Source organism: Aulonocara sp. 'chitande type north' Nkhata Bay, linkage group LG11 (assembly GCF_057382095.1).
Source record: "Aulonocara sp. 'chitande type north' Nkhata Bay isolate Kocher_YH1m ecotype deep benthic linkage group LG11, A_spYH_male_GT1.1, whole genome shotgun sequence".
NCBI classification, from domain to species: domain Eukaryota; kingdom Metazoa; phylum Chordata; class Actinopteri; order Cichliformes; family Cichlidae; genus Aulonocara; species Aulonocara sp. 'chitande type north' Nkhata Bay.
In genome coordinates, this window is record NC_141354.1 from 32,409,929 (window position 1) to 32,422,391 (window position 12,463).

General features: G+C 36.7%; 1 protein-coding gene across 1 annotated transcript in view; it reads right to left on the minus strand.

Moving 5' to 3' along the window:
• Positions 1-1,906: 1,906 nt before the first annotated feature.
• Positions 1,907-12,463, minus strand: part of LOC147319522 (semaphorin-7A) — a 42,700-nt gene continuing 32,143 nt past the window's right edge. The window contains exons 11-14 of the mRNA XM_086312192.1: positions 9,632-9,747; positions 8,201-8,373; positions 7,714-7,769; positions 1,907-6,453 (exon numbers count right to left, since the gene is read on the minus strand). Of these exons, the coding sequence (XP_086168318.1) occupies positions 6,107-6,453; positions 7,714-7,769; positions 8,201-8,373; positions 9,632-9,747 (692 nt within the window). The 3' untranslated portion in view covers positions 1,907-6,106. The remainder of the gene's footprint in view (positions 6,454-7,713; positions 7,770-8,200; positions 8,374-9,631; positions 9,748-12,463) is intronic.

Below are 12,463 nucleotides of genomic sequence, written 5' to 3' on the forward strand. Positions count from 1 at the left end.
CACACTTAGGCCCATTATCTTTTATTATTTCACATAGCTAAGCAAGAAAAATAACTTCAGGTCAAAGGGGGTTCTGCAAAGCTTTACTCCAGCATAGGCATAGACATTATTACAAAGAATTCACCAGGGAATTCCTACAAAATTTGATGGCAATCCATCCAGTAATTGCTGAGATTCACAAAGGAAATGCCACAGTGGAAAGTTAGATAATCAAAGTCAACACCATAATTCCTCCGTGGAAGATAAATGTCTGTACACAATTTTATTGCAGTCCATCCAACATTATTTCTCTCTGGATTACAATAATGAGCTGATTGATCAGCTGATTGATGATGAGTCCTTCTTGAGCCATTCTGCTGCAGGTGTGACTTAATGTGGCACAGCTGGTTTGACAGTATTGTGTTTGGTATTAAAGCTACTTTAAAGGTATTTCCAGTAGATGCCATTTATTATGCTTTTTTAATAGCTTTGTTCATTTACTGTGCTTCCTCTCCTTTTACAAGGTCACTGCTGTATGCTGACTCATTTGCTTTCATTGTAATACCTTCTGTTTTATGGTATGACTCAGACATTGCAGACATTTTCCAGAGGTTTCAGTGAGACTGATTCAGCCCTGCTTTTGCTCTCATCATACACTACCAACTGTAGTACTGTCTGCCTGTTCAGCTCACTGAGGCTGTGCTTAGTCACAGGTTTTCTGAGCCTTTTGTGAGTTTAATGGTTTGAAGTCTGTGATGATGCACATTCCAAAAGTAATCTGGATTTGTTTGTAATGGAAAGCTCAGCTTCTCTACTGACCTAATTTTTGTTTTATAGTTAGTTTTGGCCATGGGAGGGAGTTTACTGCTTATAAAAACCTTAATTTTTGCCTTTATGTACATGCTTTAGTTAGACTTACTGTTCCTTAATGATTGCAGTCTATTAGAGAATGCAGTGTTGGAGACAATTCATCGGTGGCCTTCAGTGAGAAACCTTCGGTGAACATTTTATTTTCATCTTTCAGCACTAGACATTTATTTTTTTATCCCCTTTCCCCTCTAATATTTGTAGTAGTTCAAATATGGAGTTTAAAGCTGTATAGTAATGTAAAAGTTATATATAATTACATGTACATTTATTTTTCATAAGTCAGACTCAGAGGTCTTGAAAATTAACAATGAAACGTCATTATTTATGTGTGCCTATCATGCACATGCCAAGGTGTTAATGCAGCGCAACATCGCCTCACTGTTCATTGTTTGTTTACATAATGGCCCACTGTGATGAGGAAATGAAGTTATGAGAAATCAAAACAAAGCCTCTGTGCTCTTTTCCGTCAAATACTTTACTTCCTGACTCACCTAAATACCAGCCCACACAAACAATGAAGCACTTGAGGTTTTTATGGGAGAAATGACCTGTTTCATTGCTGATTACTGCCGAAGTCAGGTTTGACCTGCAGATTATTGTTTTGTTGATTTAAGGATTTTAGCTGAATGCTTTGAAGGTACATGGAAGCAACCTAATAAAATTAAACGGCATGGAAACAAAAAACAAAGAAGGAAATAAATACTATAGACTGGTTTTATGAATCCTTTAGGGCTGTAAAGCCTTTGTAATACTCTTGTCAATATGCCAAATATTGGGCAACAGATGACAAAACCTGCTTGTCTTGACAGGCAAATCCAAATGAGTGGCAACCTCTTGTGAACTGTAAAATGTGGTGTAAACAACAAGTAGATTTTGAATGAACTTGAACAAAATGCAAACATCTATCAAATAAGTAGTAATGGTAGCATAAAACAATTAAGACCTTTGTAAAAGAAATGTATAAAATATATGTAAAAATAATTATTATGCTTCCTACATCAATTATTTATATTTATACTTGTTGCTTTCGAATAAAAACAATACATCATTTATTTATACTTATATTTTATTAATGCTCACCACACATGTTCAGGGAAACACATGTCAAATATGGATTTGTTACATGAATATCTATTGTACTATAGATATCATTTATTTAAAAATACATGTTATGAGATGACGTTATGTAGACTGGCATGGCACCAATATAAATCTCTTTTTTATATAATAGAGTTTGGCATGTTACTTTTAAAATTAGATATATTAAGACACAGAATCATGGGCACACATCATGTACAGTACAGTGTACTCAAAACCCCAGAGCAGACAAAACAGCGACCCGCCTCGCTCATTTACAGCAAACAGCATGATCTAACCAAAAATGGTTTCCTGACGCAAATCAAGTGCTTGATTTGAAGGATATTAGCCTTGATCAAACTGGCTCCAATGACAGTTATGAGTGTGAAATAACCTAATTTCAGCATTTGTATGAGCATCCATATTAAAGCAAGACCTAAAATAAACTGCAGATGTCGTCTCAAGATGCTATTTGGGTTTAAATGCTGTACTACCTTCATTGTGGATATTTGAATAAAGGAAGCCTGAAGAGGGGAATCAGCTCCATTGAACAACAAATCACTAACCATATTTAACACAGCGTAACAAGGTAATCACTCCTGCTAGGTAAGTGAACCCTGTGTCCCAAATCCATACAAAAGCAAAGTTGTGAGCAGTCTAGTATACTCTAGAAAAACTAAAGGCTGAGAATGAGAGACTTAACAACCTCTCAGACTTGAACATAAAAGTGTGGTCAACAATCTCTTGACTCTTTTCTTTTTATCCTATTCTCAGATGCAATGATTATATATACTGAATTCCTATGTAGTCACAATTGTAGTCACCAGTCTATCAGAAGAAGTCATTGGTTAGGTAAGTAACTATTGTGAATGCATCTACTGCAGTACTGTATTTATTTTTGAGTTATTATGCACGTTTAGAAACTGTTGTTACAATTTACCTAGCAAACTATGAGGAAAAATATCACTGCAGGATCAAAAGCTTGTATACAAGGTTTGCACCTGACTACAACAATACGAATAAAAGAAGAATACATTTAACAAAGTAGATTTTAACAGTAAAAGAGCTAGCAGTTACACATAAACCAGTCTTCACTAAGAAGATTAAAAAATTTTCATTCTCATAACGATTTTTCAGAAGTTTAATTTGACACTTTTCATCCACAACTTCCTCTGAAAATGATATCTGCCACCTTAGATCTTCACATTCATCTTAAAATTAACCACTTCTTCGCTCTCACAGTGACATGAACCATATGCCATGCTCTAGTAGCAATGTAATGCTACGTCAGTCTATGCTACTTGTAAAGGAAAGCAATTATCCATAAGGTAAGGTAAATTTGAGAATATAAACTGATTCTTAAGCATCAGAACAAATGACTAAAGCTTTTCTTTATCTGTTGCTTTCAGTAAGTAGATTGTATGGACAAGGGGCGCAGTGATGAAGCTTAAGATATCAGGATCATTTGGCTTGTTAGAACTGGACAGAATAGGCAATTCTTCTTAAAGTGTCCTGCAAAACAACTATCTGGATGAAATTACATCGACCCATACAGTACTTATTAGTCGAAATATAGATAAGGTTATCGAGGAAATTATTTTAACACATCTTTGTATGCCGAGTTAGTTTGATGCCAAAATTCTCTGGCAGGATAAAAGTTGTTAACAGCCTCTACTAACAGTTTACCAGGCTGGTGGCTGGTGTTATATTCCAAACCTGGTGTTAACACAGAGACACAACTAATATGCATGTTAGACCTGCAGTATATCTGTGTATGTTGTTTGGCTGAGAGGAAGACCGATGTTGTACATGTGCTCAGGGTTTGTCTGACAGGAAACATTATGCATGGTATGGAGCACGGGACTTCACAAATAAGCATAAGAGGAAGCGGTAAGTGCCAGGCGGATGAGGCTCAACACAGCTTTGTTTTTTTTCAATTGTTTTTTTTCCTTTTTAGCACAGTCAATAGGCTGCATCAGTGCAAGGCATAAAATAAGCAGATCCCTGAGCAGCAACACACAACCAAGAAAAGTGAGAAATGTAAGTCTGTCTCACAATTTTCACATTTGGGAACATGTCTGCTGGCCCTATCCCTCATGATATAAAATGAGTTCTTTAATACAGGACATGACAAGCCAGCTCTATTGTCTAATTAGCTATTAATGACATTTCTGCCACTGTGGAAAGCTCGGCATGGCTATATTTATGTACCATTAGTGAATGATAATTCTCAGAGCTCTGGAGGACATGCTAATCCACTGCATAATTCATTACCACACAAGTCTACTTCTTTAGTCAGCTGATCAGTATTCATAAGGTTGGGCATAGTTTTGGGCACTTCAGTACCGCTCAACTGCAGCTACATTGACAAATCATTCATTTTGCATTTGGCTTTAATTTGTTTTCCTTATAATTCCACCCCAATGTTATCAGAAAAAATTAAAAGACGATGCACTAGGTGCATTTCAAGTGAGACGTTTTGTTCTAAGCCCATTGTTCTCACCCCTGGTAGTGGTTGCTGCTGTACATTAGTAAAGAATACTTTTTGAATATGTCCAATAAGCCTTTTGTTTCACAGCATACAAGTGTGGAAAAATAACAGTTGTCTTGTCTGTTTGCTCTGATGTCCCTTGGAAAGAGGTAAAGCAATCAATGGTCACATTTCACATTCTAACTATGGTATAAAAACCCAAACCATCAAGACAAATTATCACATATGTAGGCAGCAATGGTAGAAATCAGCATTTGCAGAACAATAAAATATAGAACATATATCTCACATCTAAGTACAAGCCTTTATTTCTGCTGAAAAACAACTGAATGCAACTCTGTTATGCTTTCCTTTTAGCTTCATCTGCCCCTATGATAATGTAAGTATGTCATTCTTAAAGTTGCAATACTGTAACACCTTGTTCACATCTTTACACATTGCCAGGCTGGAAGATGTTGTATTTAATGTGCAGCACATTAGCTTGACTTTAGAAGAAATAGCTCTGTTTCCAAAAACCTAATGGACACAGGAGACTAATGACCTCCAGACAGCATACCCAAAACCAGCTCAATGATGATTGTTAACATAACTTTCACACAGCTTTTAGTTATTTATGCAGCTTTGCAGAGATTAATGTCTTTACTGAATACTTATATTTAAGATTTAAGATTTTTCGGTTAAAAGCTTGTAAATTGCAGTTTGCTTTGCAGTTCTCACAAAGTAACCCTTGTATGCTAGAAACAATGTTGTGATACTTCTCACATTCTGATGTTTAGGGCATCAAAAGAAAACAAACCAAAAAATGGACAAAGCTGTGAACAAGGCGTAATAATGTCTGATAAAATCTTCTTAAAAGATGCAAGAACTGCTTTGTCAGAAGAGGAGGTGCAGAGACACAGTGATGTTCGAGGGTGAGCTCGTGCTCACCCGCCTACTTCCTGTCAAAAAGCTGACACTTCCTCCCAGCAATGCTGTTAGACTCAGCTGCACTAATTATAGCGCCAAGTCCAACTGAGTCTGCAGTATTCTGCCTCAACTGCAAAATTGTGCTTAGGAGTTATGTCCCAGAAGTGTTAAGGCTTTTGAAATCTCAATACCAGACATTTTTCTAAGTACTAATGAGCTATACCAATGTATAGCTCATTACAAGTATAACAAGATGAATGATTAGATGCAAGAGCAGTATTAAAGGTTTACACATTCACAAATAAGCACAATCAATCAATTTCAAAATAAGTAGATAAATGGTAGAAAGAAGTGGCCTGGTATTGGTGTTTTTTGCCAAACTTATAAGATATGTTTATCTTTATTTGTCAGAGAGGAAAGGTTCGCAAAGCACTTTATGGTTGAATTACGTTTAAACTTGCAAAACATGTGAGTTCATGGACACTAACTCCTAATCACTTTATTTTAAATGGCATTGTATCCGTCTTCTATTTTTGATCTGATTAAGACAGCTAAAGCTGCGGCTATTTTGTTTTATTCTAAAAAATATAGAATAAACCCCGTATTCACTGATATTTTCTGGACCCTCTCTAAAAACCGAAATAGAAAACGGCAAATTGCCGCTGTACAACGCAACTGTGCACTTTAATGCTCTGCGAACCTCATCTCTGAGCAATGGCTCCTTGTCTTTCCTGTCATTGGGAGCCAGTAAGGATGAGGAGTTAGCATTAGTTTTAGCTGCAGTTAATGAAGCCACAGGGTAGCCATGGCGAGCAGGAGTGATGGCCCCAAGGTGAAGGCAAGGGAGGCAGCCAGAAGCCTCCCATCGTTTACCAGCCTGAAGGAAATGACCTCCACCTTGAATCCGTCTTCGGTAGCCATGCAGCGAAAGACACCTTCCTTTAGGGGTGTGTCAACAACTGGCCCCAGGACACAGAAGTCTCCAGAAAAAATGCAGGGGTAGTTCTTAATGCAGTTGTCCTTTTCCCAGCGATAAGTGGCATGGAAGGAGTGCACAGGGCAAGGGAGAAAGACTGATGTGTTAGACTGCACGAATACTTCTCTAGGGGAAGTTCGACGCAGCTTCAGAGCTGTCAAGGAAGAGAGATAAGGAATTTTATACCTGAAATTCACTATTTAACATTACAGCTGTAAATGCTGAGTGAAGATCTCTCCGTGGACACCTGGTAACCGAACCCACGTAACGCTTTTTCATCTTTCATATTTCCAGCTCTGAACCTTTAGCATTGTTTTATAAATTGTTGCTGAGGCAGAATAAAAAAGCAACAACAGTAAAAAAAAATCTGACAATTGTCAAATGTTCAGGCACCCAAAAATCTGAAGTCTGCATATTCATTATGCCTCCTGTTTGTTTATAATTATTTAAAATCAAGTGCAAATTTGATTGGGAACTTTTACACAGCACAATATTATTATAATTTTGGAGCCCAAGGCTAATTCTATCTTATTTCCTGTCTCTTCAAGTATTCAAAATGGACCCACAGATCATTTTTGGGCTGAGGCCTCTGGTGAGTTCATCTAATAATAACTTTGCAAAAGTTCAGTTACAGTAAGCAGAATAAAATGCAACTGGTTCAACAGAAGTAAAAACCAAAAGATCTTGAAATACACATCATATTCAAGACCAATAAGTACTGGAAAATACCAAATATAGAACTCACATTACTCACATAACATCATCCAGCTTCTGGTGGTTATCAGATTTCAATATTCACTATTTTCTAATTTTTTCTTGTTGACTTGTATAATTCCATATTCAATATTTCTTACTGTTTTCCACTACACAATTCACAGTTAAAACAATTATAATGTAACCAACTGTCCAAGAAGTCACTGAAAATGACTGTAAACAGCATGCCCTTTGAGGCGAGAAAGCCTGGCAGGCAGTAGCGTGCTATGAGATTTGGCACTGGTTTGCATTACTGCTGTTTCTTAGATTAATCCTGATATGAGTTTAAAGGCGTTTGCTTCTCATAATCTTTGTATACTGTTTTTCAAGAAAATAGATCAACCTCTTACTGTGTTTATAGGAAGGTCATTTGACACCAGTGGCACAACTTGGAATAAATGCAATGCTAAGGTCAGATCACTTGAGTAGATCGCTTTCTCTTGAGAGACTACAAACTGCAATCATTTTATGAGGTCATAACTGGATTTGAACTCTGAAACAGGGCAAGCTATAATATGCTAAAAAAAATCTGTCCCTTTGGGTTTTTGGAATCTGCTCAATTATATGATAATCATCTTTTTTACTGTAGCTGCTCAGAAAGGTTCCTATTTTGGTTTAATTAAGATGGAGAGAAAGTGGGAGAAAGTTGATAAAGGCTCACCAGCAGCTTCCTCACAAACTGAGGAGTTTGAACCGTCCAAATTCTGAATGATTCCCCTGTTGGAAAATAAGACAGAGGACAAATTTCTTATTAGTGCCACAAATGGTTTATGAGCCACTGCATTGTTAAAAATTAAAACATGCAGACAAATGACTCCAAAATGTGGCAGAGGAAGGACAAAGGAGTTAAAGGTTTAAAACTCTATACAATTAACTTGTAATTTTTTTTCTAACTGAAAATAAACAACATGTATTAAACCAAGTGAAAACTTATTAATCATGTCAAACAGTGGAAGTAGCAGTAGCATGTCATGCCCCCCCGAAACTGAAGCTACTTTGTATTTGCAGCCATTTTTACTGTCAATCAAAATATATGAAATGTAATTTTTCTGCTGGAATTGATGCTGTGTTGTTAAGATTGCTAATGAAAGCCTGTTGTCTGCTCAAATAAAAACCAACAATAGCAGTAACATCACATCTAATCATACCCAGTTGAGGAATTGTACGCGGGTGGGATGGCGACGCACTTCCTCCTGGACTTGTCCCAGCCACAGTATGGATCCCGGGAAAGGATGCACTCTCTGCAGGTGTCACCATAGCGACTGCAGTCAGCCAGAGGCAGTCGCTGGACCTCCATCGCTGTAGCAACATACAGGTGTCCCTTTGGAGGATGATGCAATATAGTAGCATCAATATTAAAGCCATAAATAGCAGACAGAGCTATCTTTATACTTAAACCACTGCAAGTAGTCATCTTGATTGACAATGAAACTAATACCCAAATTAACATAATTTCATGGGACAAACTAAGGACAAATGACTATTTAATATTAACAATTTAAGCCTCAATTATATCAAATTACAATAAGATAGCAAATAGAGAATGTATTTGTAGATTAATTATGCTTAGAAAATGAAAAAAAAGGCAATTGACATGTGGGAAACTTATTCAGGGAAGCTGGAACTCCTGCCAGCTTAGAATAGAAAACTGAGGGTACATTTCACATGGACTCGCCAGAATTGGTCAATAGAAGATTGGAAAAAAATTACCTAGTCTGACGAGTCTCAATTTCTTCTGCAACATTTAAAAAGCAGGCTCATAATTTGGCATAAACTTTATGAAAGCATGTTTCCACCCTGGCTTGTAAAAATGGTCCCTGCTGGTTGGGGTTTAATGGTGTGTTGGATATTTCCTTTGCACACGTTGAGTACCTTAGTACTAACTGCATTGTTTGAATGCCACAGGCTACATGTTTATTGTTGCTAACTATGTTCATCCCTGTATGATCATAGCGTACCCATCGTCCGATGGCCATATCCAGAAGGATAATGCACAATTTTAAAAAGTTAAAAAAGTGGTTTATTGAACATGACCATGAGTTCACTGTATTCAAATGGACTCCAAAGTCACCAGATCTCAATTCAGTACAGGACATTTGCAGCTGACAAATCTGCAGCAGCTGTGTGATCATGTCAATATGGACCAAAATCTTTGAAGAATATTTTCAGTTACTTGTTGATCAAGTTAGTTCTGAAGGCAAACAGGATGCCCCGCCCACTACTCATAATGTGTAAAGTATTCACATTTACCATGATTCTCTGAAAAAACAAACAAACAAACAAACAAACAAACAAACAAACAAAAACCCTTAAATGCAATTTCAAAGAGAAACTAGATCCATCTTAACATACTGGGGACTGTAAATCATGTAATTTCTAAATTACTACTAGAGAGGTGTACCTAATGAAGTAGCTTGTGTGCTGTGGCAAGGATAACCAGCTCTAGTACAATTAATTTTCTTTGAATGTTTCACAGGCTGTGGCCGTTCCTAGCATAGCCCAAGCCCTAATGCATATTTATAATGACAAATGTAGCTAAAATCACATTCTACCACACAAATCAACATAATTACTCATACCTTTTGGGTATCAATAGCCATGTTTAGAACAGGGCCTTCATTGTGAAACAGAGAGTATTGAGATATGATGAAGACATCCTCACTGGTATGAAGAACTTTGAGAATTTTGCCTTGTTCTGTATAAGACAAAGGAGAAAAGAGGAAACGATTACATATGAAAAAGCCACACATTCTTTGTGGTATTTTCTTTTTCAATTTCTTTGTTAAAACTGAGTTCCAGCCCCTGTTATGCTTCTGTTGAGGTTTTATGACAGATAGGTGGTCCAAATACAAAATGGCAGATAAGAATTTCAGCTCAAAAATAGCTTTTCTTTAGTTGAACTGTGCAAAATGATTACCTGGAAAAATAACGTAAGACAGGAAGTCATGTTACCAATGGTGATGTAACCTTAAATGTCTGAGTTCTATGGGCAGCAGGGGAAATCAACCCAGAGGTTTGGATTCTGAATGAATTTTGGATCGGTTTCATAACTTAGGCACTTTGTTTTGTTCTTCATAAAAATGTCACAGCTTTTAGTAACCGAGAACATTTAGTATCCCCTCTGGATACTAAATGTTCAAAAGCAAAGGATGCAGTTTCGCATTAAAAGTACATTTCTTGCAAACTGAGCTGAAACATTTTGGCCATAACACAGACTTATGGTAAATCTCAATTTATTGCCCCGGGTTTGCACAAATCAGGTTCCAAATGGTCTGTCCTTATTAATTAAACACATTACATCAACATGCATCAGTAGAACACAATGCCATTTGGCATTAATAAGGTCTTAAAAGGGCCACATGTCAACATTTTGTTTGAAGACTTGCATTATTTCAACTTTATTCTTACATATCTCATCATGCATATCTCATCCTCTATGAAACTACCACTCAGCAATCCTCATGCCAGATAGTATTCCAACATCAAAAAGAACATGGATTAAAAACAGCCAGTGGCTGTCGGAAGATTAATCCTCCAATATATAATAATAATTACTGCAAGTTTAATGAGTTCAAGAATGAGACAAGAAGTCATACTTTTAAGCAACTTTCAAATTTGAGCTTTTAGTGTGAAAATGCTTCTGCAAGCCTCGATTTATTATTGTTCTATTACTATGAGCCACCGAATTTGCTGCAAAACAACTTACTTCTACTAAACATCTGTTTTTCTCATTACTGCTGCGTACAATAACACAGAGCTCGAGTGAAAATGCACTGAATGTGTTTTTTGTATTTCATTAACTGTATCCTTGCTACTAACTGTTAGCTGCTCTCTCTTCTTTTGGATTGTCTGCATTTGTGTTTCCAACATGGAAAGGGGATTTTTATTGCTGCACAAATGAGCAAAGTCATGTTCACAGCACATCGTCCATGTAAATACTTGATCCAACTGTCACTTAGAGCGAAGGAAGTAAGCCCTATTTGGAGGATTTAGTACACCATTCTTTAGCTTTGCTAATTTATGTTGGTTAATAATGTTGCTTTGCATTCAGCTTGAGTTTGAAAACTGACAAGTCACTATTCTAGCTTTGAGCCACTTTGATTTGTACAATCAGGTTACACTACTAAACAGCCAAGTTTTTCATAATCTCTTCTGCATATTTTCCTTGTTTTTAGTTCTTTTTTTGCTGCAAACTGTTTCATAAAAATTGAAATGTAAATGTTCTACCCTCAGTGCAGTACATGCACTTCGATGGGCCTTTGTTGATGCCAGAAAACAAAACAGTTCAAACTTGTTTTATTCTTTTGTTGCATCTTTTTTTCCTCTCTCAATGTTTTTTCTCCCTACTGTGAAAATGTGATTACTGTGATACCTTATTTTTTTTCTCACATCCTCATTTCCTGAATGCTCCTTCTGTGAGGCTCTTTCTCATTTATAATTAGACAGGCAGGTTCTTGCTGCCGCTTGGACTTCCTTTGTCCTCAAACTGCCTCGTCTCTTTTTCATAAACTTCAAATCTTTTATCCCCTGTTGTCAAAGATAACATTTCATATTTTATCTAATTTATTCTTATGTGGTTCTTTAATCCCGTCAAATGCTATTTTCAGCTCCTTTATCTAAACAGTGTATATCAGCACAAAGACAGCCGCAAGATATTCTGAGGGGGAAAAGGGTGACAGTGCTGAACTCAGTGGCATCTGCTGAGTAAATCAGTTTTTTTCTTGTTATATTTAGCTTTTTCAGATGAGGTTTGCTGACACATCATACTCATTTACTGTAAATTCTTATCCCAGTACCCTTTTAAAACTTTGCAGTTATGTGCACCTATTATATAAAAGCTTTCCAGGTATGATAACGATAATTAAAATGGGCCTGTTTTTGGTAACAAGATTGAACTCTCTTCTCTCTAAGTTACAATACATTCAGTACATTCACTTCCCCAGATTGTTTTTCTAGTCAGATAGCTCATTGGTCTGTGTCTTACCTTTAAGTTACTGACACATCGTGGAAAACAAATCTTTCACTACTGTCCTTTAGCTTTGCTCCATTTCAAGTAGTCCCCTGTAACAAAGGCTAAATGCTCCACTTTTTCCACTGCCTCTCAAAGGTTGCGATCTATTTTTCCTTTGTTGCTTTTTTGGGCTATTGAACTTCAGGGGCCAATTGCAGCTCACTTTTCCTTCTCTCCCCTTTGTATACATGAATAACACTGAGTCTATATGTCTTTATAGATATCAGAATATCTCAGGAATGTTTTTCATATTGAAGAAACTTCTACGGTTTTTAGGCAGGATAAAACAAAGAGAGTTCTTTGTGAACAAATGATTCTTGGGGTAGTAATCACATCCATCATAAGCTTCCCTTGCCATAACTACAGTCTTTCTTAAACATTAACATCTTTGAATTCCCTC